General features: G+C 45.2%; 1 protein-coding gene across 6 annotated transcripts in view; it reads left to right on the forward strand.

Moving 5' to 3' along the window:
- LOC119173478 (metabotropic glutamate receptor-like) overlaps positions 1-26126 on the forward strand; it is a 450920-nt gene that overhangs the window by 382337 nt on the left and 42457 nt on the right. Inside the window, exons 9-10 of one of the 6 annotated variants that reach the window (XR_012895306.1) lie at positions 3295-4356; positions 4840-24541. The exons of 3 other annotated variants lie outside the window; for them this stretch is intronic. Coding sequence is in view for 2 of the 3 variants with exons in the window: in XM_075894967.1 (XP_075751082.1) it covers positions 3295-3392 (98 nt within the window). In the remaining variant the exon portion in view is untranslated. Of the gene's footprint in view, positions 1-3294; positions 4751-4839; positions 24542-26126 lie in introns of those variants that run through there. 2 more of the 6 variants (XM_075894968.1, XM_075894967.1) reach the window with 2 other exon arrangements.

Below are 26126 nucleotides of genomic sequence, written 5' to 3' on the forward strand. Positions count from 1 at the left end.
ATATATATATATATATATATATATATATATATATATATATATAATATATATATATATATATATATATATGTGTGTGTGTGTGTGTGTGCGTGTGTGTGTGTGTGTGTCTGTGTGTGTTCTGTGCGTTGAGAATTCGAACTGCTTACTTCAGAATTGTATGAAAATAAAAAAAACCAAGCAATGATAAAAATAATTTAGAAGCAGGTAATATTTTGGTTCCATCGTGGGAGTGTTGTTCACAATGAATCAAAACAGGCGAAGTGGGCAACTCGTTGGTTTTCAATTCATCTCGACTAGCCGTAGTGGTCATCCCGACTAGTTAGTCGTACTGCTGAGTGCGTAGTTTTGTTATGTATTACAAACTAGTCCAATCAGTGTTGTAGCAGCCAACAGTACTGGTCACTCAATTATTAATTGATGGAATAAAGGACGCCCTCGTAAACGAATATATAAAACACCTACCGATACCTATAAAGAACACGCGCTGTATGGATAATGAAAGTGAACATAGCATGCATCTATTAAGCCGCGTTTTAAGTCAATCAACTAATCGATTAATTGTTCGCTAATTGGCGGCGATAATATATTATTAAGGTAGTGGCGATGTTGCAGCCGGCGGTGTTAGTCTGGCCTTCGTATAGCTGGTAAGTGTCCCGCCCAAGCATCTCATAAATCGTAGAAATTTGTCACCACTTGTCTTTATTCTTTGTTTTATGACTGTCCTTCTTTCCTTCTTAATTTCACTTTCAGGAAACTAATGGCGAGCATTCATTTGTAACTTCCGTGTATTTGCTTTCCTGAGCTGTTCTTGCACAAAAACTAGCGGCTGTCGTCATTTTTTTTTTTTTTGCATCGGCGAGAAGCAATCTGCGGAAACGGAAGCAAAAATTGAAAGCGTAGAAATTGAAACATCGTGCATACGACTACAAACTGGTTAGCGGGCTGGTGAATTACCACGGGGACAGTTTGATCCCGGATTCACGACTTGTCGCCGAAGGCCATGTCCCGTGTTTTGTTAGCATTTATCACCGTCCTGAAGGTTACCATTATGGCGCGCAATAACAAGAAATACAGTGTTCTCGTTATCCACGAATAGTTATAAACGCAGCCTATAGACAAGGATAGAAAGAAAGAAAGGCTATGGAAAGAGAAACGAAGACAATAAAGGGGATGGCTGCAGATTGCCTCCCACGGATAGCTCGCTCTGTTGACACTTCCGGGGTCGGCGACGTAATTGATTCTTCGCTCTTCTGGCGAAGACCCTTTTCGGAAATACTTTTTCTCCCATTGCGGGAAGCGATTTTGAGCAGCTTAACCTTTCCCCTGTACTGCCGAATGTCTAGCGTCTTTGACGGTTTTTAACTTTGTTTTCGAGGTGAACAGGGTTTCTCCCTTTTTATAGCCGCACTGCGCGGCCGCCCGTAACTTCGCGTGTCCAACGTTCTTTCATCTTTTTGTTGGTCGCTTATAGAGCCGTAAGCCAGCTGCTCGCGGCTTTTAATGCGACGATAGTTATTGCGCGAGAACAAGACGACACAGAGACAAGAAGGATTCGGTGCGGGCAGGTAATGAAAACAGGTGCCTTGGATTAGCAAGCCCTCCGTGGCTTAGTCCGAGAAGGAACGCAAGTTCCTCGAAGGATTCGGTGCGGGCAGGTAGCTTTACCTTTCTGGTTCGGTTTCTTCTAGATTTTTCTTTGCTGTTTTTCAGTGCCTTTGTATTTGTGTTGTTTGTTTTTGGTTTTCTTACTCATGTTCTGCTCTTGTGCCATGGTCACAGTCTCCTCTATATATTTTCGTGCTCTGCGCAATAAACTCAGTTGGAAGTTTGCGCTCGTGTCTTTCGTGTCCTTCTTGTCTCTGTGTCGTCTTGTTCTCGCGCAATAACTATCGTCATGCCATACCAACTAGCCCAAGCTGCCACACTTTTAATGCGAGTTGTGTATCGCATCCGCGTCCCCCTCTGCGGCTTGTGGTCGTATTATTTGCAACCGATGCGTTTATAAGATGTTGACACACGTGCGTGCATGTGCTCTCTTATGTCTCTCTTTCTCTCTTTGTGGTCTATTCAGTGTATCCTCACGCTGCCAAATCGGTCGTCAGTGTGAACGATGGCGTCAGCGTGTGCGGCTATTTCGATAATTAAGATCTCGTCGTCCCCATTTATTTCACCCTTAAGGTCCCCAATGGGGCATTACAAGAGGGCAGGGGAGGGGGGACAAACAGTAAACCATATCAATAGATAAAAGAACACAGTAGAACAAATATTCAAGACTAGAAAGTATAAAAACAGCAGTAAAAGTGGGGTGCTAATGATATTTTAAGTGTAAGTGATGGTGGATGACGGTAAACTGTGATGGATGGCGGATTTCAAGTGTGAAGTATGGTGCATACGTTTAGTGCGCATGATCTACTCAAATGAAATTAAGAAACCCAAGTTCTTATGAGGAGGAGGAGTAGGAATAAACGTTACTAAATGTATTGTACGGGGCTGGAGAGCCCGCCTAGCTACTCCCACTTTGAAATCGGTCGGTAGAGCCTCCTGGCCCTATAATGGGTGCACTGTGCAGCTGTCCATGGACTTGCTTCTGGTGATCTTGCGACCTGATCATGCTTGAAAGTCTGATGCCAGATCACGCTGCTTTGAGGGCTTGTCGAAATCGTCAAGTGACGAAGGAAAATTATATTACAATAAAACGCAGAAATTTCTGAGCAGCAAGCATAAATCAGACAGCGTAGTTTATGTAAGTGGGTAAAGAAATGCGTTTTGCTTCTAACCTTTTTTATCGAAACAATCCAGCGAGACCTGCGCGCCCATAAACTCACTCGTACTGTCGATAAGTCAAGTCTGTCGAACGGTCTAAAACTTTGATTGAGCCAGATTGAACCTACTTCCTTTACACATTTTTCAAGGTGAAAACTGAAGCGTCAAGCGGGACGGACCGGCGAAGAATAGATGAGACGCAGCGCCAGTGCTTGTCTCATCTCTTGTTTGTGGTCCCGCCTGGTTTGAGCTGAAGCTTTTATGTTGAGAGTGGATGCGATACGGACCGATTTCGGTTACGATTCCTAATATTGTGTCCGGTGGAACCGCCCTTCAATTCACGACTGAGTGTATACCTGTTCCAACATGTGTTTTAGAGCGACTCGTAGCCAACCCTCACTTTAATCTTGTTCTTGCACCACCCACCTACCCATCCTCTCCTCTTTCTGTCTCTCCATTCCACGTGCCTGACAACGTAACGTGGCCGCTGCGTGCTGTCTTCTTGGCCTGGCGATGCCACCCTGAGCGCAGGCAGTTCGGGCGAGCAGCTGAAGTTGAGCCTCGCGCAGCGACCGGCCAAGGGCGCAGTGGACGGCGGTGGCGTCGAAGACAGCCTCGCCTCGCTCTGAGGCTGAGCTCGCTGCGCCGCCGGCCTCCTCCCACTCGAGGAAGAGGCCCTCCTCTTCCAGAACCAGGGGCCGCAGTCCCCCACCCGCCAAGCACCACGGCGGCTCGGCCCGCGTGGCCGCCGCCATGTTGGACACGTCGTCCAGCAGAGCCGCATCTCGCCATGCCGCGACGCGGCGCCGGCTTCCCGCGACGGTGGTAGAGGAAGCGCCACCGCCACTCCCGCCGGGAAACCTTCTTCAAGCCCAAATCGAGATAGAAAGTTATTTATGAGATGAAGCCTACAGCTACTAACTACAGCTACTACCACTCACGGCTGCGGCCTAATGGTGCCGCCAAGGCCGACTGTATTCTATTCTACGCGCCATCATCAAACGTCTTCCGAGTGCTGTGTGCGAGCGAGAGAGGTAGAGAGACCACTTGTGTGAAAACCAAAACGCGATGAACTAAAAGAGCAAAACAAAAAGGAACGAACCGGGTTGTCCGGTGCTGCCTGGAGTCGCCCACGTCCGCTAGAACCCCAATCTTCAAGTTTAGTGTGGTGCCATAGCCAGATGCAATTATTATGCGTTGTTTTGCCACGTGATGACGTGGACGTTGCTGACGGCTGTGACGATAGCGGAGCGTCGATCGGGTGCCCGTACACCGCGTGCACGAACCGCTCTGCCGACGACAGCGCTGCTTGTGGTGCTTCTCCCAGCGGACAGCCAGCCGGACCCGCGGTGTCTATGACGCTGCGTATTGCGTCACTACCGGTTCCGGTGGGGCGGAAGCTCCCCCGTGCGCGCGTGTATGCACGGCTCTCACCGGCCGCGCCTGCGCCAGCACCACCAACCTTCCATCTAATCTCTTCGCAACATGCAAGCCCGATAGCAGTTTGGTATATTCAAGCTCCTCTGAAGGGAGCACCTCTCTTCATTTTCTACGTGAAAAGAAAGAAGAAAAAAAAAGGAACAAAAACGAGGGGTGAGCTTGAGCTAGGTTGATAAGGTGATGGCAGCCATTGCGGAACGTTTCTTCTCGACCGATCTCTTTCGTAATCAAAAAAAAAACATAGCTTGTATTTATTGGCCATTTTAGTGGACACGGATGTGACGAATGCAGAATCATATTTACCAAGAGCTATATTATGATGGGTGTGTTCTAACAATCACGGTATATTCCTAAAATGGACAGCTAAGCACGCAGGGGTCATCTTAAGTCGAGCTTTGATATGGCCGACCAAATACACAGCTTCGTTAATACTGTATCGGAAACATATAAAATACAGGCTACCTTGCTGTCCGAAAAAGATGGCGACGCAGTGGAATGCTCGAATAGCTCTGATCTCACTTTTTTGGTTGTCTGCACCCAAGAAAGCACTTCTTTCAGCGCTTAATGTAAGCCACGTTGTTTTTCATAAGTGTGTACATGAAACTATTGAAAGAAATCACTCTTTTTTTTTGCTAGCTTCCTCTTGTCGACGCAAGGTGGCAGCACGTCTTGCAGAAGTCATCTAGACGCGTTCCATTGCTCGCAGTACTAGAGATCGATGCCATCTTCGAAGCTGTGAGTGTAGACTGTCTACTTTGCTGTCTATTGCTAAAGCACACCCATAGTTGCGTGGATATCGAATGAATGACAGCATGTATGTCGCTGTACACGTCACTCAAAGATCAGAAGGCTTCCGCAAGTGATCGGTCGAGAATACGGCCTCTGGTTCGTGCGATAGCTTTGCGTCTCTAGAGAACTTGCTGAATTCCTCCCGAACTGTCCGGTGGGTTCATTAAGCTTGAGCTCTGCTGAATTATGACTACACGACGCCGTACGACGATCGGAATCTCTAACAAGTTACCGCATCGGTCAGTGGCTGTGGGAGGAAACTTCCGCACCGTGCAACCTGGCAAAAGCTTACGTGCTTCGACCTAAAGACGAAAGAAAACCTACGTCTTCTTGTGTGCGCAGAAAAAAAGAAAAAAACATTCGACGCGAATCTCGGCGCACTCGCATTCTTGGCACGAACGCAGATTTTCCTATGTGAGCAGAATATTAGCGCCTCTTTTTTTTTACCCATAGTAGCCACTCAGAATAGCAGCCACTCGTACTTTCTGTTCTTTCTTCTAGCTCGTTTTTTTTTCTTTTTACTTCGTCTGTGGGCGTGTCAGCATTTGACCTGCGCGGTACTTAATTTATCGATTGCGTTCACATAGCCGACGAGAGTGCAGCACTTCCCGAGCTTGAAGAAAGATCGTCACTCCTTTTAACAAAAATCCCGAGCTTCACCTTGCAAAGTGTTTTGAGATACAAATCGATAAACCTCTTGCAACAGTTGGGTCCAACAGCATCAAAGTATGAACAAGCTGAAGTGCGTCGACTTCGCCGGATACGCTTTCTTGTACTTGATGGGCAACTTAACGAAATATTGCGCAGCTAATACCTTTCTCCGCGCAGATTCCACAGGGACGTGGAGGCACGCATCCTACACGTCTCAAGGTTATCTCTGCCTATGCTTCGAATTCAATTTCAGACATCGAATGTTCCTTTCTTTTTAACAGTAATAGTCTTATCAAGTTTTTTTTTCTTTGGTCTTATCAAGTATTTTTTCAACGGCAGGTCATTGCGCTTGGAGCAACTGGGTCGTTTTGTTACTTTAGTTAAACAATTTTACGCTATTTGTTGTTAATGTTAAGTTTGCAGAGAGGCCTAGTGTGAAACGTAATCACCGTTTACTGAAAGCGGCTGCTTGCTTGCCCAATAGAGTGCGAGGTGTGAGAGCGCCGAGCCGCGGCATTCCCTGTTGCGATTTCTGCGCGCAGTCATTCGTTAGTTGAACTATAACTAGCCTCCGTGATCAGCTCCGGCGGTGCGCCGTCGTGTGGCCGGAGCTAATCGCGGAGACCACGCTCGCAACGTCGGTAGCGCTTGACCTCGACTTAGAATGTAACTACAGAAAAGCCAAATGAATTGTTTAATAAGTCGCTTATTGTTCGAATGCCTTCATTCGTCGTCTTCAAGTGTCTCACCGCGTCCCTTTATTGTATGTAAGTTACTCGCGTCCGAGTCAACGTTCTGTCATTAATGATTGTCGCGGGAGACAGCGGTTCACTCACGATATGTTATGTATTTCCAATCCAAGTGTTTACAATACTCGTCATTTTCGCGAATAGACCACGTTTGTAGTGTACGTGGCAGTAGCGTAAGAACCGACTGATATGTGTAGCCCACCTGTTACAATCAAGGTAAAACATAATTTGCTTATTGTGCGTCATGTAACAGCTGAAGCGTCATCCGTCATTGTTCTGTGTTCACGTTTTTTTTTTCTTGCTCTCGCTGTTTGCATAGTTTTTCGTGACATTTTTTTAAATATGCCGATGCGGCTATTCTAAACACCTGGAATAATCTTATCGGTGGTCATTCCTTGAGAAAGGTGTCTCTGGGCTCATTATCTTGTTTTATCTCATGTCGTTTTGCATCTCCGCGAGTGTCAGGTGTTCATCACATATCTAGCCCTCAGTATTACCTAACTGCCCCTCTTTCCCATTCTGTTCATCATTCGCAGCGCCTAGAGATGTTTTAGAGCCGGTAGGAGTTGTTAGTTTATTTTCATTTTTCATTTTTTTTTTATTTTTTGAGTTGACCGATCATTCAAAATTAAAGGAAAGTTGTCAATGGTATGAAATTCATGAGTCCTTGAGAAAGGGGCTTTAATAACTTAAAGGCGGCAATGATCAATGAAGCAAATATGATCAAAAATATATTTGTGAATACTTGTTGGAGTTTTCGTATTATCTTCTTGTCATCTATACGTATTATCCGCATGAATTCATGTGTATCCGCCATAAGTTATTATTAAGTCTAAATGCATTTTCTGTTGTTTTTTTTTGTTTTTGTTTTTTGCAGCAGAGTAAAGCGAACGAGTGGATAGCTTGTGGTGGCTCATAAGGGCGTCAAAATCAAGGAGTCGGGGACTGTTTCCTCCGAGTAACGAGAACCAGTCTCGAAGGCCACACTGATTGCGCGGGTGAAAGTGATTGGTTGGTACCGAGATTACGTCATATCGGACGTGGTTTGATGCGTTGTGCATCGCCTGTTGAGTGCTTTTCGTTCGAACCAAAGAAGAGTTCTGTCTATAGTTTCTCTGGTTATGGTATAGCTGTCGCAGAAATGTGCATTTCGAGATGACTCATGCAGTGTTCAGATGACATACCACGTAATGAGGTCGTTATGCGGTGCAGTATTATGTAACCCTTACTGTGCCAGCATTTTGTTTGAACGACCGAGTGGTGTGGTTTACTCCGGCTGTAATAGTTTCGTCCTTTCTTCGTTGCAGTGCGCTGTGACATTCGCACACGCTGTGCACGAACACTGAGGAAGTTTACGTGGTTCGCTTGTTTTGGCCGATGTTAATCTCTTCATCCAAATGTTAGGGACCATATTATAACCAGCCAGTCAGCGTGTAATGTTATCTCAGACATAAAGAGATGCGGTAGACTGAAGAGGGGGGTAACCACTTTCTCTGCGGGTAGCAATCGACATTGTTCTCATATTTTGTTCAAACCGTTTCAACCGTCCTCCAGAATACGCGTGCGCTCTCTGTGTGTTAGTGCTATATCCGTCATGGCAGGCGAATCTAACGAACAGGTATTTATTTTAACAAAACTATCGTCACACCTTTTGGCTCCAGCCTATAGATGGTCGCGCTCCCTGGTTTTTCAGTTTATAGAAATATGTATTCGGTCCATACGTTTTGTGAGCAGGTAGCATAAAAATATCGATTGATACCATTCCCGGAGTATTAACTGTCTATTGTACAATCGTAGCACTCTCAGATCACGTTTTAAATTTCGAATGTACCCTATATACATCGAGGTGCTGCCGGAGCCCTCTCGGGGACCTCAGCGACTGCTCTATAGTCCTGTTTTATCCGGTGGCGGTAAATATACTTGACGCTTTGTTGTTGAATCGCGGGGAGTCAACAATTTTCCTCCCTGCCTGTACAGCCCTCGAGTTGATTAGTAATAAACGCTTGAAGACACCGTCGGGGTAGTTGGTTATTCAGGGATAGCTTTCAGTGCATGATAGCACGATGAACTCAGATAGACATTCAGTGAGCACTGCATGCATGTCTTTACGTCGTACTTCGTCTCGTAGCGAGCTACGAGATGTTGATCAATATTCGTAACGTACGTTTTCGCAATTTTTGCGACAAGGTGGTGGTTTACCTTACTGTTGCTTGGTATCTCTGATATGCGCTGGTGTTAGAAATATGTTTGCACACATATTCTTGATTAGTGGACGAAATTATTTCACATTGTCTTGTAGCTTATTTACGTTTGTTTGTTTGTTTGTTTGTTTGTTCGATCAAATCTCAACGATAGTTGCCGGCACATAGCCACTACAATGTTAAATCCCGTGACACCATAGTCACGGGCTCTTCAGGCTCAGTCGCGCATGCAAAGCATTCTCGCTTTGCAGGCTGCTTTTGACATCTTTTGCGTTTATTTGAAATTCAATTTGCAAATAACTCTTCACGGTGTTTAACAAAGGCGGTGTGCGTGTTCGACCTTGCTACGAACCTTTTTTCCAAAAGCTATCGGGTCAATAATCCCGGTAAAGATAAGAAAACGTTCACATACAAAACGCACGGACTGATTCTTTTACACCTATTTTTGTCTTGTCTCCGCGTAGAGACTACAGTCGTTCCGACGCATAAGATATGGCCTTGAACTTGGTAGTGAAAGTATGCGTTACGAGATGTCCCAATCCTTGTTACAAAAGTGGAAGGGTAAATGTGCTTGAGTATGCGCGTATGTGCTTACCTGAATGTGTGCGTGCGTGAACATTTATTGCGAGTGCACTGGCTTTCGGTTTTAGCACGTCTGAGCACACTCCCTTCTTCTGTACAGACTGCGCTGCCTTTGATGAAAATTGTCAAGGACACAAGAACAACCCCACCTTAAGTGACACACACGGTTTCTGTAGCGAGCTTCGAATTATGTGCTTTTCGTGGTTTGTGTAAACTCCCTTTATGATTTTTTTCTTTTAACTCTCAAATAATAACATAAACCGTCTAGTGCTCTATACAATATCTGTGAAGCACATTGCCCTGCTTATGAACGTGAAATTTTTCCATACGCGCCTTTTTGCTAGGCGGTATTTCCTCACAGCTGTTTTGTGAATGAAGTTCACCACCGCCTCTCCAAATGCGATCGACCTCGGTTGTTAGACATTTTTGTGGCGTTACGTACAGTTTGGTTTACGTTTGTTTACACGTTCGTAACCAGTGTCTTTCTTACGGTAGTTATTGTTTATATAATTGTCGCAGTAGTCAAATACGCTACAATGCTATTAGCGATCTGGCATTTATTGCACTTTGCCCCTTACCACTAGTCGTGGTTTAACAAACCCTTCAGGTAGCACGTGTACGTTGATTTTCGCTCCTTTCTGTCTCTCGTATTTTCTGTTTGTGATAATATCTCCTCTCCAAGATCAGGGTAATGAACTGGAGATATCTTGTGGTTAACCTCGTTTTCCTGTCTGTTTTTCATGCCGGTCTATGCATGATACCTTAGAAACCAGAGGATAAAGAAGAAAAAAAAAGCTTCATTATAGGGCACACTCTCAAAACTTCCGAATTACTGGCTTGGCCTATCGTTCAACGTATGTTATATATGTGCATGCATAACTTCACTTTTAAATGGACAGCATCGCCTCCTCAGAGTGTGCTGTATTCAAGACCAGCGTAAGGTGGCTATCGGGGTGTTGTGTGTTGACACTGTTTCTCATATTCGATTCTCTGCTCTCCTGTATACGTGTACGGTGTGCACATGTGTAGTCCTAAAGAATGTGATAATAATACGCGGTTTTCTGTAACGTCTAACCATCTTCACCCTTCTACATGGCGGCGCGGGAGAGTGCCTCTGCCGGGCTCAAAACGCGGAACGCGGGTGATACTTGAAGACTGAGTAGGAAAGTGACATCATAGCACTACTAAAATTGGTCGCGAAAGCTAACGAGGATCTAGTCAAAGTTCGGTGAAATTTTGTCTGGTCAGGTATCGCGATGAGCGTGAAGACGTGGTCACTAATCAAGCCAATATGAGAACACGGGCGTTTCGGGACCCACACGTGTTACTTGATCGCAATAGCCAGGCAAGAGTCTTAAATCGCTTTCTGTTCTCCCGCAACTTACGGGTCTTGTCTGCTTAGGAGGAGGAGGAGGAGGAAGAAAGTTTGAGCGGCAAGACAGAGAGGTTAGCCAGTTCTTAGACCCGCTGGCTACCCTGTCCTGGGGAAAGGGGTTAGGGGAATAAAAGATGTTAAAAAGAAATGTTGCGAAGAGCTGAGAGAAAAATTACAAAACCTGCGACAGAGGAAAGGCAACATCAAAGAGTATAAGACTCTATAGTCTGTCTCTGAGGCCAATTGTCCGCAAAAAGCACAGCAAAGCTTTCAAAGCATTCTGGGCTGAGGATGTGCTCTGTCAATGACCCAGAATCCTTTGTTCCGACAAAGGCCGATCGCCCAGTCTATCCAGAGCTGCATTCAGTTCTTGTCTTTGCGCGTTGAAATGGGCGCACTCACACAGAAGGTGCGTGATGGTTTCTTCGCAGGTGCAGTAAGTGTATGTAGAAGAGCTGGCCATTCAAATGAGATAAGAGTATGCGTTCGTGAAGGCCACTCCAAGCCACAGGCGGCATAGAAGAGTCTCCTCAGCTCGAGATATCCTTGAGGGAAGACGAAACTGTAGATCGGGATCCATGTTATGCAGGCGCTCGTTTGTGAAGTCTGTTGAGTTCCACTGTACCAGTGTGAGGTCACGTGCAAGTGAACGAAGTCTTGTAGCTGCGTCAGTTCTTGAGAATGAGATGGCTGTGTATTCGGTACCGTAGTGTGCAGATCTAGCGGCCTCATCTGCGCGGTCATTGCCATATATACCATTGCCATATATAATGTTGAAGAACCTTCGGGAACTTGGTCTATCTTCTCGGACTCGAAGGCAGCTCTTCAATGCCTTATGTCACCCTTTCGCCGTGGACCTAACCAACAGTTAGTAGCTGAAATAAAGCTTCTTCATCACAAAGAAATCGAGAAACAGCACAGCTTAGTTTATCAGTGGATACTTGTCTGCTTAGCGTGATCAAGGTACCCGCACGGGTCTCGAAACGTGTGTGTTTTCAGCTTTAGTTGGTCAGTGGCTGCATCTTCATCACCAACACACATCAACGCGTTAAGTAAACCCGTTGCGCACTGTCAACTGTCGGTTTCGCTTTTGACACATGAAAGAGTCTCTAAAGTTGGACTTCTAACACGTAGACGACCGCTCGAGTTGGCTCTAAGAATATTGTTATTCATTATCTCTCGAAAGTTATCTTTTTATTGTCTTTTCAAAATGCAAATGGGATCAAAGGCTGCTGATGGGCTTTAATTGTGCTACTTATAAATGTTATTTCTGTGATTTTGGAGCATAGTTTGCAGCGCTCACATTGCGTACAGTGGGTCTTATCAGTATGACGATGCCGAATGTTGAAAGCTTTACTTATAAGAAGCTTGTGTGTTTTCAATTTTGCTTTGTGGAGAAGTGTTACGCTTGTTGCCATATTTCCTTCAATGTTTTTTGTGTTAAACACTAATACAATGCTAAGTGCTACATAAGATATTTGATTGATCTCATTAGAGTACTTTAAATAAGAACAGCTTGTCACCAAATACTTCTTTTTGACGTGCTGCTTCATACTCGTAATGAAGGAAGAAGAATGATAAGCAATATAATGGCGCAACAGTAAAAAGTAAAAGCAACAACATTTTCGCAGGGCAGAGCGCGTCGGCTTTTATTTATAACAGATTGCCCGCACAAACGAAATTGCTGAAATACAGGCTGCTCGGTGTTTATAGAACTTTGTCCGAGGCATATGCTACAACACATTATTTTTATATATTACGCTGTGTTTTTTTCTAGAAACCAGAACACCTTGTTTTACAAAAATATTCGTTAATGCATATGCTACAGCACCTTTCACTTTTCTTTTCATAGTACGCTGTGTAATCACTAGCAACCGGTACACCTTCTTTCGCAAGAATACTCGCCGACTTGCTTCGAGAACGATCACGGTGAGTAACGTTTTATTCGCATTTACTAGTGATTCCCGTTGTGTAAATGCTGCAGTTTTCAATGGGTGGCCCGACCGTAACGCTGGTGATCACAGACGCCGTTGCTATACAGAGCTTTGTTTGGTGACGTCACTTTCTTTCTCGGTCTTCACACGGCACCTTTCCGCAACCCTCGTGTTTCGGGGAGGTCGACGTCCCCCGTTCGTCGCCGCATTTGATCCCGCGTGGTCCACGACACGTCGTCGGTTTCCGTCGTCGCGTTTCGGTTTTTTCTCTTACACCCTACGTTTCTGCGTGAGCTACCTCGTACCTGCTGATGTACTCTATTCTTAGATATATTCCAAGCGAGTCTTCGTTGCGTGATGCCGCGAATATTGTCGGCGGTGCGAAACGGCCGCTACCACAATTCTTGAGTGCGTTCCAAGCCTTTCCATAAACGTGCTGCGTGAGTTCTGACGTTATATCCAAATGTGGAAAGAAAAACAAATAGATCGCTAAAACACCTCTGCGAATTTGTTTTTGTAACACGATTTACTACCACTGGCGACCAATATGTCTCGTCTCGTTCGCGAGAGTAAGGAATCTTTCTAGGACGTGACGTGGCTTGGGCGAGTTTTAACTTCATCGCGGTGTTGGCGCCGTTATAAGTTTGCCTTGGTGACCGTTGCTGAGGCGTCACTTCCTTTTTATGCGGTACCCGGCATCACTGCAGGCGTGAGTTGATAAAAAAAACGTGCATGTCTTTGTGTCGTATTACAAAGACAGGATTTCATTGTGCTCAGAGAACTGAACTCTGTTGTTAACTTATCAAAAAACAGCGATGCTATCCTCAGTGTCCTTCCTGACTTGTTTCTTGCTGACGTAGTAATCAAAGTTTTATTGTGCTCTGTTGTTGTTGTTGTTCTTTCTTTATGCAGCACTAACCACTGCAGTAGTACGGACGTGTCTAGTAGCTTCAGAGTTAGAGCACTAAGGCACTGGAGGTTGTCTCGAGTCGGTATATCCACAGTGGAATACAGTCTTCGTAAAATCGAGAGAGGGATATTTTAACTGATAGGTTTTAAATAGGAATAGTGCACATCGTGGCGAGAGTGAAGGTCCTTAACGCGATAAAAATGATCGTGCAAACAAAACGTTCATGAAACCGAAACGCTTTGAAACGACACAGATTTTCATTGCCCTCTCTAAGAACTGTCATTCCAAGTGTGCTGACCCCGGAAAGTGCTGAACAATGGCTCTAACCTCAACCGCTTATCCTGTTGCTCTTTTAAAACAGAAGTTTTCTGGACGGAAGTGGGTCCAGCGTCGCCATAAATTTATTGGTTTTTTCAGTGGCACGAGCTACACGTGACGCTCTTGCTTCTCTTAGAATCACTTCCGGTCAAGCACTTACTTCCGGTTTCACGAATGTTCACAAGTAGTCCTTGAAAAAGAAATTTACGGTTCGTGTTCGAGTCACGACTTATATTGAATACCCTCGATATCGAAACATAACCTTGCTTCGGGCAAGAGCAAATTAACGGTCTCGATAATTCATTAAGTTTGAGTTATTGAGGTCACTGAGATTGAGATAAACCGACATTTTTGCGACAAGAGTTGCGAAGAGGGCTTTTCGGTAAGTCATGAGGGATTGCTTGTAGCGTTAACTTGATACAAGGACACCAGAAGGAAGACAAAACGACAGGCAGCGCTGCTAGTAACGCGTTGTTGTTGCTTGTAGCGCTGCCTGTGTTGTCTTCCTTATTGTGTCCTTTTGTGAAGTTCGCGCTACATCCCATTCCCTATTGTTGCGGCACCTGGCGGAACAGATCTCAACAACGCGCTTCTCACAAGATGACCTCTGAGATTCGTTTCGGCAGTGCGCAAGACGCAACGTTAGCCAGCAGACTGTACCAGCATCCACGTGCGAAACACCACTATACCAAACACCTATGTCAAGGATTAGGGTCGTCTTCGTATATATTTTTTTTTCTGGTGGTCCCATACGTCCCTCGTTAAGGCGCTCGCTAGTTTGTGGGAGTTTAGAGACGAGAGCCCCTACAAACAATCTTTTCTTTGTTTTTGTTAGATTTAGACATCGATCTCATGGTGTCGTTAGTCACTGCAATACCAGAGTTTGCGCACTCGAAGTCACGATTAGCTTACGTTTATATTGACTTTCACCGTGAAAGAGTAAACGGGATAGGTCTCTAAAGTCTTTAGCGCGTTTTCGTAAAGCCCTTTCTCTGTGTTTCTCTTTATCTCTGTCTGTTTCTCTATATCAACATGTTAGTCGCAGATGTACGCCGCGTGGTGAGAAGAATATCTATATATAAAAGAGATTTGTGAGAGTCCTGCACTGTAGCCTCGCCAAATGTACAGTTCAAGAGTTCTTCGATACGGGTCTATGTACGCTTCTAGATGTCTACAAGGCGTTCACCCTGCATGTGTGTTGTGTGTAGCTGACCCCATTTTATTTCACATCTCTCAGTGTGTTCAATTTTCTGGTGGCACATCGCTTACTGCTCATGTAATTGGCAGGGGCTCTGGTTAACGTCATCAGCAAGCAAAGGTGAAAATGTGCTCCACGCGAAAGTTTGCATTTTGTACGACTGAGTAATTCCGAGGTGCTCTCGTGAAATATTTCATTCAAGATGTTAATGTAGTGTGCCTACCTAGAATGCCTTTGAAGTTTAACTAATTCTGCGGCTTTCTATAACTCATTGGTTCCAGAAGACTAACGGAGGCTCATCTGCTATTTTCGTGAACATTGACTTCTTTAAATACATTTGATTCGTAATGAGTATTTCTGCACGGGAGTGTATTTCTGTAATACACACGAAATCGGGCCTGGCGAAAGTTCATCTGCTTAAAAGGAAAATTATTGCGTAAAACATTCTTCTTTGAATCCTTTGCACTCGGATATGAAAAGCTGAGCGAAATTCAACGCCAGAAATGATTCATTGTGTGAGCGCTTTGCGTCTTATCGTTCCATGTGTGTGGATTTACTCTTAAATGTCTTGTCTCATTGCTCGCGAGTTGTGTAAATATCGCTTCGCCCAGCGTGCGCATACCACTGCGTTGGGTTTCCGCGCTGTCCTGCACCAGCCTTCGCCACCTGTCCCTCGAGCTTTGCAAGTGTGTTGGCGGGAACGGTGTGAGTGTGAGTGGTCGCTTTGTAACAAGGCATGGGACAACACGCTTCTCTTTGCTTGCTGCGGTATATAGTCTTCCCGTGTCTCTCTCATCTGAGAGAGTTGAATCGGGCAGCAATAAGTGCGTTTTCTGACAATTCACCACTGGGCTCGCACACTGAAGAGGCGTTTTTTTTTTTTTTCATCGTTTCGATTCTCGAAGTACCAACAGCGCTTTTTTTTTGCATGGGGACACGAAATGTAGACACAAGACGAGGCGAATCTTCGTCTCCCATGTGTATAGAATATCGCCCTGTTCGTAGTTCAGTATGCAAAACCAACTATCCGTAAGTTTCACTCAGCTTGTTCTTGCCACTAAAGTTAGCAGAGGCTCCCCGCATCCCTTCCCCTTAAAGAGCTCAACCACAAGCGAGTTCTGGATGAATGGGGGAGGGGGCGGGGGGAACAGGACAAAGCATGGCAAATGAATGTTCTTACAAGCCTGTTCCTCGAGCCCCTCGCCGCCCCTTTTAGTGCAGCTGACTCAAGCGGTTCTTTATTGTCTTTAACGTTGTTTAATGTTAAATTAAGCCGCTAAAACGGTTCTCGACGTTCTCTCTATCTCCTATATCCATCCACTGAGGGCTAATTTCGTCGAGAGTCAACCGGTGTTATTGAGGCAGATTTCTGAGAATGAATGTTGCCAGCCGTTCTGTCGAAGTAACGTGGTACGCTTACGTAGATTGCTAACGTAGATAAGAGAGGGCGCGTGCAGCTGCAGGGAACGTAATCGACTTAACCCGTGTTCAAACTATGTGCGATACGTACGAATTGTCGGTAAAGACCGTAAGCGCAAACGCAAGCAACATAAAGAGCTTGTTCAGACGTTGTTGTAATTAGCGTAAATAACGTATAACGTAAGGGACGTAAATGTTGGTAGGCCCGCGACATTTACAGCAACCACTGATGCGACTGTTACGTATACGACCAATGGGCAAAGCAGTTTCGGTTCCTTCTTTCGGTTCTCGGGGCTTCCGGCCTCGCCATATTGCGCGTCTTCATGCGCGGCTTGAAAGTCGTGGAGTAGAGTATCGGTGCCATTACTTAGCCGGACCAGAGGGCAGACGCTACCTCCGTTAATTAGAGCACTCAGGGCGTCTTCCTCTTAACCGAACCAGCCCAGCCATGGCCAAGTACGCGAACTACGCTAGGCTACAATTGCAGCCAGAATGCAACGAGTGGTGATTGGCACGTCGTAAAAAAAAAACGTATCATACCGAAATGATCAATGGGAACATACGCGGTCGCTAGCTACGCAAACGGACGATACAGATCTCGCGTGATACGATTATGACAGATGCGACAGCAATCTGATCTCGGCTTTATTTGTTCACAAATCGAACGTAAAATAATTGAAACTACGAACAGTCTGTGATAAGTGAAAATGAAAAAAAAACTAAGTTAAATTATTGTATAGCTTTTAGAAGTGACCGCTTATGCGTTGCATAAAAATAAACTGCTGTTACAAAATAAGCCTTTCTTTATTGTCACATCATATGATTAATCAAAATATATTCGTGTCCCTGTGACACACCAAACTTGCGTGACCTTGAAAGCGTCATTCGTGACTTATATCAGCCGCTTCTGGTCAACGCCACAAATTTCATACAGCTACAATGCATCGAATGAAAGGCCCTGTTTTAACGTACCTTTGCGTGGTCAATGCAGCATTCTATTGCGCAGGAGGTAGTGAGCTGCGAGTGTGGTTGAGTTGTCCTGTAAAGCCCCTGCTTTTATTTCCGCAGTTTCGTGGCCTGACCACGCAGTTCAATTTACTGTTCACCGAAAATATTACCTAACAAAAAACACGTAAGGGTTGTTAGTTATTTGTTTCCTAACTATATCGGAGCAACCACATCAAGCAAGGCCACATCCAAGACGTAGCTATGGCACCGTTAGGTCCTCAGCTTCGTTATCTTTCTGCTTCTTTTCTTGTTGTTTTTTAAAGCTAGCGTAAAACAAAGTACCCTGATTGTTTTCTCACAGAGAACACAACTGCGGGGTGCCCTGCCACTCAACCGCACAGTTGTGTATTGTGACGTTCTGGCCTCCCGCTCTTCCAGTTGTTTTTCATTCGTCACGTTTCGAGATCAATAGGTGGACGTCGTACCTCAACGAATACTCGCCGAAATTGTCGAAAATTACTCAATCATGTGTGTTTCTGAAGCGGATCACGTGGCATAGCGCGCTTTTGGGGACTGTGTGCACTAACTGCAGAGAGTGAGCCAATTTTTCGCCTATGCTTATGGACGTTACTTTTTCTGCCTTTTTTTTTTTTGCAGTGTTTAGATTCAGAAATGACTTCATTGTTGTTCAGTCTGCAAGATGTAGGACACGTACGATTGCATTTGAAACGCCACCAAGATATTTCTGGTCATTGTTCGAGGCTTAAGCGACTCATTTTAAAAATGCGGTCTTGTCTTTGTTTAGAATCACATGAACGATCATAAATCATCGCTAACAAACGTTCATAATTGTGCACTTTGTGAAAGATGGGTTAATAATTAATTCGCGGATATTTGACAAATATAGGAGAACTATAGGGCATTTATTGGTGCCGGCTACTCAGGTTCTCCAGCGCAACCCATAGAACAACCGAAAACCACTGGCGGCGGTCAACCATGACAAAGACTTGTAATCTAGCGTACTAGGAACTAATAACACAAAAGATTGAATTCAATTGAACCTTTGTTTTATACATGTATAAATAAAGAACATGGCTGCGGAGAATGAAAACAAAAGGGTTCGAATACTAGTTGTGGGTCATAAAGTCAACCAGACGACAATATGTGGTGCTATAAGAAGCACTGAAATTAAATCGTGCATCTAACCATTTAATCGCTGCTGCACGCATGGTAAAAACAGGTTGTGCGGTGAATCGGTATGTGTGTTCAGCATTTCATGTTCTTTACGGCCTAATTTAGCTAATGTGTGCTGGGTAACTTCAAGCTGGGGATTGCTTAAACCGGTGACGATGTCAGCGTAGTCGGTAAGCTCATTCCTTGATACTGATGGTCGCACTCGTACGCAAAACAGGACGTCAGAGTTGGCGACTTCACATTCTACTCTTTCTGTGTTTTGCGTCGTTCGGTTGTCCTCCGTGATGTTCGTTTCCGTTTTGTTCGGAATTTCGAGTGAGGTTTATCTTTACAATTGCGTTGTCATTTTGGTAGAGTAACAAATAATCATTTGCGTAAAACGGATAAGTCATTAATATTAGTCGCCTCGAATGCATGGAAATGCAGGGAATATTTTTAACGTTTTTTAATGTTTTCTCTTTCTCTAAAGAACCGCGCCTTCTTGTGTTTAGATGCGCGAAAACGAAACTATAGCATGCTGTAAATCCACACTGCTCCCGAATCTCAAAGTCTACGGTGTTGAAAAAGTCTGCAAGTGCAGGTCCTCTGTCCTCTTCGTTTGTGAAAGCCTCGTGTACATAAGTGTCACTCCACGAAAAAAAAAGTGCGTGTATAGTCGCCGAGGTTCAGCGTTTACCTGCGTATGTATAAAATACATAGTGCTTATACAATTGAAATTGCGCGTTTGAGTGTACTCGTTGTATACACGGTGTCTGGCGTACTTGTTGCCCGCTAATAGATGTCACAAGATTACATACATATATGTACATACCGAGTATAAATGGTTGCTCGTTTTATCGTCTGACAGATACTCCACGTGAGATAAACCATTGTCTGTAGAGCACCAAGGATGGTGCGTCAGAGGTTCGCGTGTTTGTTTGACCTCCTCGTTCCGAAACTCACTGTTCGCTCCCTGTTGAGACAGTTTCGAAGCTTCAAAAAACGTTTATAAGTTTGCCTCCTAGACCCATCTGTTCGCAATTTCTTTCTTTCTATATAATCATCTTCTTCGCGCTTCGCGTTCTTCGAGCCCAGTGACGACCAAAGATTGTGCCGCGTCGGTGTCAGCGCCAGCAACCGAGTTCCCTGTTCGGCGATGAATAGTACACTCGTGTCTCATGACGACACGGACCAAGCAGGTTGCTAGCGTTCACTAAGTATCATAGAGTTTCAGCATACCGCCGCAGTCTGCTGTCACCACTTCAGCATCAGCTGCACGCCAGTTTAGCATCTGCCCGTTAATCAGAACTTGGCGTAATGTCGCTAAACGCACGAGACTGACAGGTTGTGCGCGAAATAGTTGTAATAGTAGATAAGGTGGCGCTGAGGCGATAAGCTAAAACTCGTCCTTGAAGCGTCCCTCGCGTGCATGTGGTACACGATGTGAAGCGAGACTACTGCGACCGTATAGTCCGAGCCCACGTGAAAATCCAGGATGGCTTGGGGTCGTTTGCACGAAAAGCTATATGGTATGTCCATCTAATTGATTAGCATTTAGTATGCCTAGACATCAATTAGCATTGTAGTTTGCATTTGAGCAACAGTAGCGTCATCATACGACACTGCGCGTTCAGCGGAGAAACTCGCAAGGTCTTAGTCTCGCTCTCAGTACCATATAGGTCGTCTTAGTGAGAAATAACGCTGTGAAGGCTGGGAGCTTTCCTCGAAAAAAAAAAAGTCCGTTTGGTCGAATGGTTCTCGCGAGAAGAGCAAAGAACTGTTGTGTAGCGTGGCCCATATTTCGTTCACGCCTTGCCATGAATCATGGAGTGTAAGTGCAAAAAACCAAGTGTCAAAGTTGTTTCCTTGCAAATCGTTTGCACGTGACTGTGCGAGGCGTTGTGCGCAGGCGTGCTTATGTTACTGCGCAGTTGCATCACACGTTGTCCTCTGTTTCCCCAGCGCGGCCCCGTTGGTGTAGTACAGGGTCTCCGCGCAATGGCTTGAGAGTCCTCCAGGCAGAGTAAGCTTCACCACTAGGACGACGCGTCACAGCCCCTCGAAGCCCGCCTGTACCCCGTTTAGCTACCGGCGGGTGGCCGGCCGGCACTGGGGATCGAACCCCGCACTTCCCGTAGCTGAAGCGGACGCGTACGTGCAATGCCACAGCCACGGTCTGTTGGTGTAGTAGGTTTGGGATGCGCTGATGTTCGATATATTGCTTGAAGAAAAAAAAAAGAACACGAGTCATACCTACAAATGCAGCTGCAGGGATAGATTGCTAAACCGAAAGGTCCAAGCCCATTCTTATTTCAAGGTTTTCTCTGGCGCTAGAGCTACAAGTATGAGGGTATAAATATTGCGGCATAATAGCCCATACTCAAGATTCCGCAAGGTGGTTTTCCCACGCTTTGGGACTTGCCCTGATAATGGTGGCGGTATTCTGCGTGATGCGTGTGTTTAAGAAGGATGCGTGGCGAAGTTACTAAGAACCACAACAACCGTTCATCTTGTTCACTTCATTATAATGCTAGGCGAGGTCCGCCTTCTTGGTTAGGTTAGTCGAGCTGGAAGGAATAGAACCAATGCAGGTTTAGAAGCGCCATAAGACAGTTCGCGTTCTATTTATGAATCTTGAACTGTCGTTGATTGATGACATTTTTTTGTCATTAGTCTAAATCCTATTTGCCCAAATTGAAGAAGACCTTATTTTGTAGATAATGGATCATAAACTCTCATAGATTGATAGCAATTATAATGTCATTAGTTCGAGTCCTATCTGCCCCAATTGAAGAGGAAAGAAGACTTTATTTCATAAGAGAGATTTTTTCGGCAGATGCTCGTGATGACATTCAGAACCTTATGGTGCGCAGGGTGTTCTGTTAGGAAGGCCTGAGTTCATATTAGGGGAGGGTATGATTATAATTAGGGGGCCGTTAGGAAGGCCTGAGTTTATATTAGGGGAGGGTGTGATTATGAATAGGGGGATCGGCCACCCAACCACGCCCACCTCTTCCTACTGTACACACGCCTAGACTTCGAACACTATGGTGTCGGTACTATGCCGTACCACTTGACACAGTCTCAATTCAACACGGATGCAGAGCTCGCTAAAATTTTTGATCCTTCAATACTGTGCTGCGCTAACGCATTTATCACGTACATAATTTTCCGCGATGTGCTGCACCAAAAATGACGACGTTGTCGACGAGTGTGTTAGTTCTTAAAGCAGAAGGAAGCACTGCAAACTCTTTTTTGTTTGCGTTATTGCTCAAGTATTTCAAGGTTTGAAAAATATGTCTTTTCGTGCGTAACTGACATTTCTCTTGATTCAGCTTTTACGCTCAGCCTCAGTCTTCATCAGTCAACATAATTATCACCATCGAAAAATTCCTTTGTTTTTGCTCCCATATATTCCCGTTTTTCAAAACGCCTTCGTGCTATCCAGCATAGCAGGGCCTTGTGGCTGATTAGTTTATACCGCATGCTAGTCACATGACGAATTCTGCTGCGTCACTGCGAGCAAAGCTTTCATTGCATCGTTGATGTACCTTTTCCAGTTCGTGGTAGGCGTTTATTACTTCACAATTCACTTGACATTATGCGCTGGTAGAGGAAAGGATGTTGCATTACCAACGCTTGACGCGAGTAGTCTCGTGTAGTGAGCAACCTTTTGTCTAAGTACTATTGGCTCAACATGAACGTGTATTAAAATTAGAGCCTCTTTTGTTAAATAAAATGCGCAGTAAGGTTACTTTACGTCGTCTATAGTCTATCTTGAAGCCTTTACGCTTCTATACCTTGCGGACTAACTATTCTGTGAGGTGCGCTGGTTAACATCTCTCGTGTCTCTTTCGACAACTGGTAACTTGCTAGTGCATGTGGAAGACTCCTTCTGTCAATTAGTAACTTGCTAAACAAAATACAAAAAGAGCGATACATGTATAAAGACTAAAGTGCTTAACTGGACCGGTTGGTTGTAAGTCGGCGCTTTGTCCGTATCTTAAACTCCTAGTTTCAAGGTGGTTTTTTTTTTTTCGCTTCATAAGTGCATAAAGACAACAGAGAGCGCAGGCGGCAGGAGTGGTTTTTCTCTCCGGGCTGGCCACCAAATAAACCACCAAGTGCTGATTGACAAGCCTTTGGGGCAATTTGGTCGCTTTGTGAATGTTCCTCCGTGCAAAAGATTGACCTCGCGTACCGCACGTAACGTTCACTCACTCTAAATGCACGAGTTTTAGAGGGTTCAAACCCAGATAAGCCCCCCCCCCACCCGGGTCCTCTCCTTCAGTTGTTTTTTCGGGAACTGCTGTATTTCCACCGCTGTTGACTAGTCATTCAATTAGTTCCTTCGAGACTGCAAAGTTGGCAGCTGGCGCTGTGATAGCCAACTCTCCAGTTCATTGTTGCTTATAGAGAGTCGGTTGCTTATTAGAATCGAGAGGACTTGTGTGGGACCGGTTTTAGCATACTTGTTATCATTGGGATCTCAGACTTCATTTATCTATGTCTCCTCGTTAAAATCTGCGGAGCTGAAAAGAAGTCTGTTGGGCCGTATTTTGCAACTTTTGTTTCTTTCAATTATCTTTTCGTCTTCTACATCGATGCAGGTAATTACATCTGCGAGGTAATCAACGAGCTGATAGATAAAGGTGGAGATAACTGAAATAATTTATTCCCGCAAAATGCAGCCCAATAATAACTAATTCTGAGTTGCGGAGGAAAATGCCACATGTCCCTCTGCTTGCCTCATTCTCGTGGTGAACTTCTATTAGTGTGGGTCGCTCCGCACCCTGCTCCTTGTTCTAATACAGCTTACGTGCTAACAGTGGCACACCGTGAGAGCGTATACGGATTTACATTTGTGTCGAATTCTCGCATTAAAATTAGTTCGTTGAAAGAAAAAAAAAACGCAAGTATGCGTTGCTACCCTTTCTTGAGCGTTTTTAAGCCCACTAAATTGTGGATTTACCCGAAAACCGCAGTCGCATACCCCGCATTTCACGAGTCGAAGGGACGATTTCGTTATCACGTAGAACGTTAAAACACTACGTGGAGTGTCTTCTGTGGGCAAAATGCCGAGTGCACGAAAACGGGTCGTGACGTCACGTTTGCCTTCTTCGTACACTTCTATTCCGTCTTACAGCGTTTACCACTCGCAATCGGCGAAGTCCGTCATGATTGGCTCCGTGCAATCGAACGGCTATAGGCAGCACTGTTACCCTTTCCTTACTTACCCTGATGACAGTTGCTGCGTGCGCACGTGGCGTCTGACACGTCATGTAGTGTCCTATATTCGTGTTAAAAGCGGTTTGCCGCGCATTTCCCTCGACACTCTTGTCAGGGTCAGTACAATATAACGTGTGTCATCCCCGTGCCCCCACCCCAGTGCACGTCTGCACCAGTCGAGTGCAGGAAACGCTGGGAAAGAAAGACCCACTATCGATGTCGTTGTTTTGTTTTTCTTCTGTAAATACAGTGTTATCACTGGACACCCCTGAAGCGTCCACAAGGTGAGTCAACGAGAGTGGATGGGAAGGTTCGTAATAGTTGTATCATCTCCACGTTCGTTGACCCCAATCGTCAGATACGCGAAAGTGTCCGGTCGTCCGTTTCGTTTGTGTCGTGTCTGTCCACTAATCCATTCGCTGTTTGCTCCCTTCGTTGGGACAACGCGCTGCCGTCATTACCTGTACAATTTTCACGCGGCGAATATACCGCAGAGAGCGTCGTTTCGGAAGTGGTCGTAGAAGTATATGTGTTCTTCGAGAGTATACGGTAAACAAACAAACAAACAAAAAGTCTTGTAGCTCACCTCTTGTTAGCCGGTGTTTCGCGCGCCAGTGTGCACGAGATCTCGGAGGCAATGTTTGTGAACCGGGTGCGCGTTGTTTCACGTGTGTGGTGCGGTTTTTGTTTCTCTCTTGTCTCTCTTTTCCGGTGTGCACGTATGTGCGGGGAACGCGCGTGTTGTTCTCAACAAAAAAATGATTGTGTCAATCTTGTCTGTGAGTGTGACATACTCAGGTCGACCCGTTGTCATGTGCCCGTCTTCTAATAAAATAAAATAAAAAATAAAAGAGCCTACGTAGATGGCGTCTCGTTGCCTCGTTCCTGCCTCGCTTGCCCCCAGGGGTGAGCATGCTTCGTGCGCTTCAAGAAAGAACAGAGTCATTTGACTCATTTTATAGCGAAATCTGTTTAGAGGTCACAACAAGAGCCGTTTTTTTTTTTGCACCGTATAGTTGTCCGCCACCACCGCTGCCGCTGGCGGTGTCTGCAACCGCTAGCCTCTCCGTGGATTCTACTTTGAAGCCATACCGGTGCTCGAAACTCCTTCCCAAAAAAGGAAACCTACACATGCGCCATGTCGGTAAGAAAGCATGTTAGGGTATATAATGTTGCGTGGTAGAAGAGTAGAACAATAACCAGGCGTCACGCAATTCATAATGCGTGACCAGCGGGTCGTTGAATGCTTCCAATTCCTTATAACGAGCTCAGCCATACTTCTTCATCCTCATCAACCACCGCATCAACAAAGTGCGCGGAATGGCGCAGTGGGTGTCTCCCAACGTGGAAAAAAAAGTTATTTAGGGCGTAGTTGGTACCTTGCAAGCGAACTTGTCATCATCATCATCAGCCTGACTACGTCCACTGCAGGACAAAGGCCTCTCCCATGTTCCGCCAGTTAACCCGGTCCTGTGCTTGCTGCTGCCAATTTATACCCGCAAGCTTCTTAATCTCATCTGTCCACCTAACCCCGCTTGCCTTCTTTGGGAATCCAGCTAGTTACCGAACTTGTATTATTGACCTAAGAGACTTTGCAACGGGTTCTAAAAATGACACTCTTCCAGCTTTCCACTTTCCAGCGTGAGTGTGCTGCGCTTTTTACGCTGGTCTCAATTTTTTTCTTCAATTTTTGTGAGCCTAGCTGATTTGCCGCGTGCACTTGACTTTCGTTAAAAGATGCGTGAACTCTCTCTGGAGTTTATTATACGATCGGCGGAGAGTAGTGTGATTCAAAAGTGTACGTGACGTGCCACGTATACATAAGTCTCTCTGAAGAGACGCCTGAATTATCCTTGAAGAGTCGTAGAAACCGAAAATTAAAAAAAATTAAAAAAAAGTCACAGCATATCCACGGACTGAATGATGATGAGTGGGGCGAAGCTTCCGTCCGTCCGTTCAACTGTGGGTCGATCTGTCCGTCCATGCGTCTGTCTGTATATCCGTCCGTCTAGTAAACACTCCAAGTACCACCATCTCGCATCTTTTCATCATATATTCATTATGTACAAGTACCGCTACCTAGCGGACATTCCAAGAACTAAACTCCCCTGAGGCACACACTCGAGAGAGATTCTTACAACAAAGGACGATCGGGTGACGCCTTAATTAAGGAGCTTCTTTTCATTATAGGCTGATTATATACAAGTGCCGCCATCTAGCGGACATTCAAAGAGCTGAACTCCCCTGCGACACTTACCCGAGAGAGGTGGTTACTACAAAGGACGATCGGGTGACGCTTTAACGAGCTTCGCCCCTAAAACGAGAGTCAACGTGTCTTTTTAAAGAGATTCAAATACGTGACAAGGGAGGGCTCACAGAGAAGAGCAACTTCCCCTTTTTTTTTCGGTGTGGGCCTTCGGAAGCGCATAGCAGCGAAGAAACATGTT

Source organism: Rhipicephalus microplus, chromosome 5 (assembly GCF_043290135.1).
Source record: "Rhipicephalus microplus isolate Deutch F79 chromosome 5, USDA_Rmic, whole genome shotgun sequence".
In the NCBI taxonomy this organism is placed as follows: domain Eukaryota; kingdom Metazoa; phylum Arthropoda; class Arachnida; order Ixodida; family Ixodidae; genus Rhipicephalus; species Rhipicephalus microplus.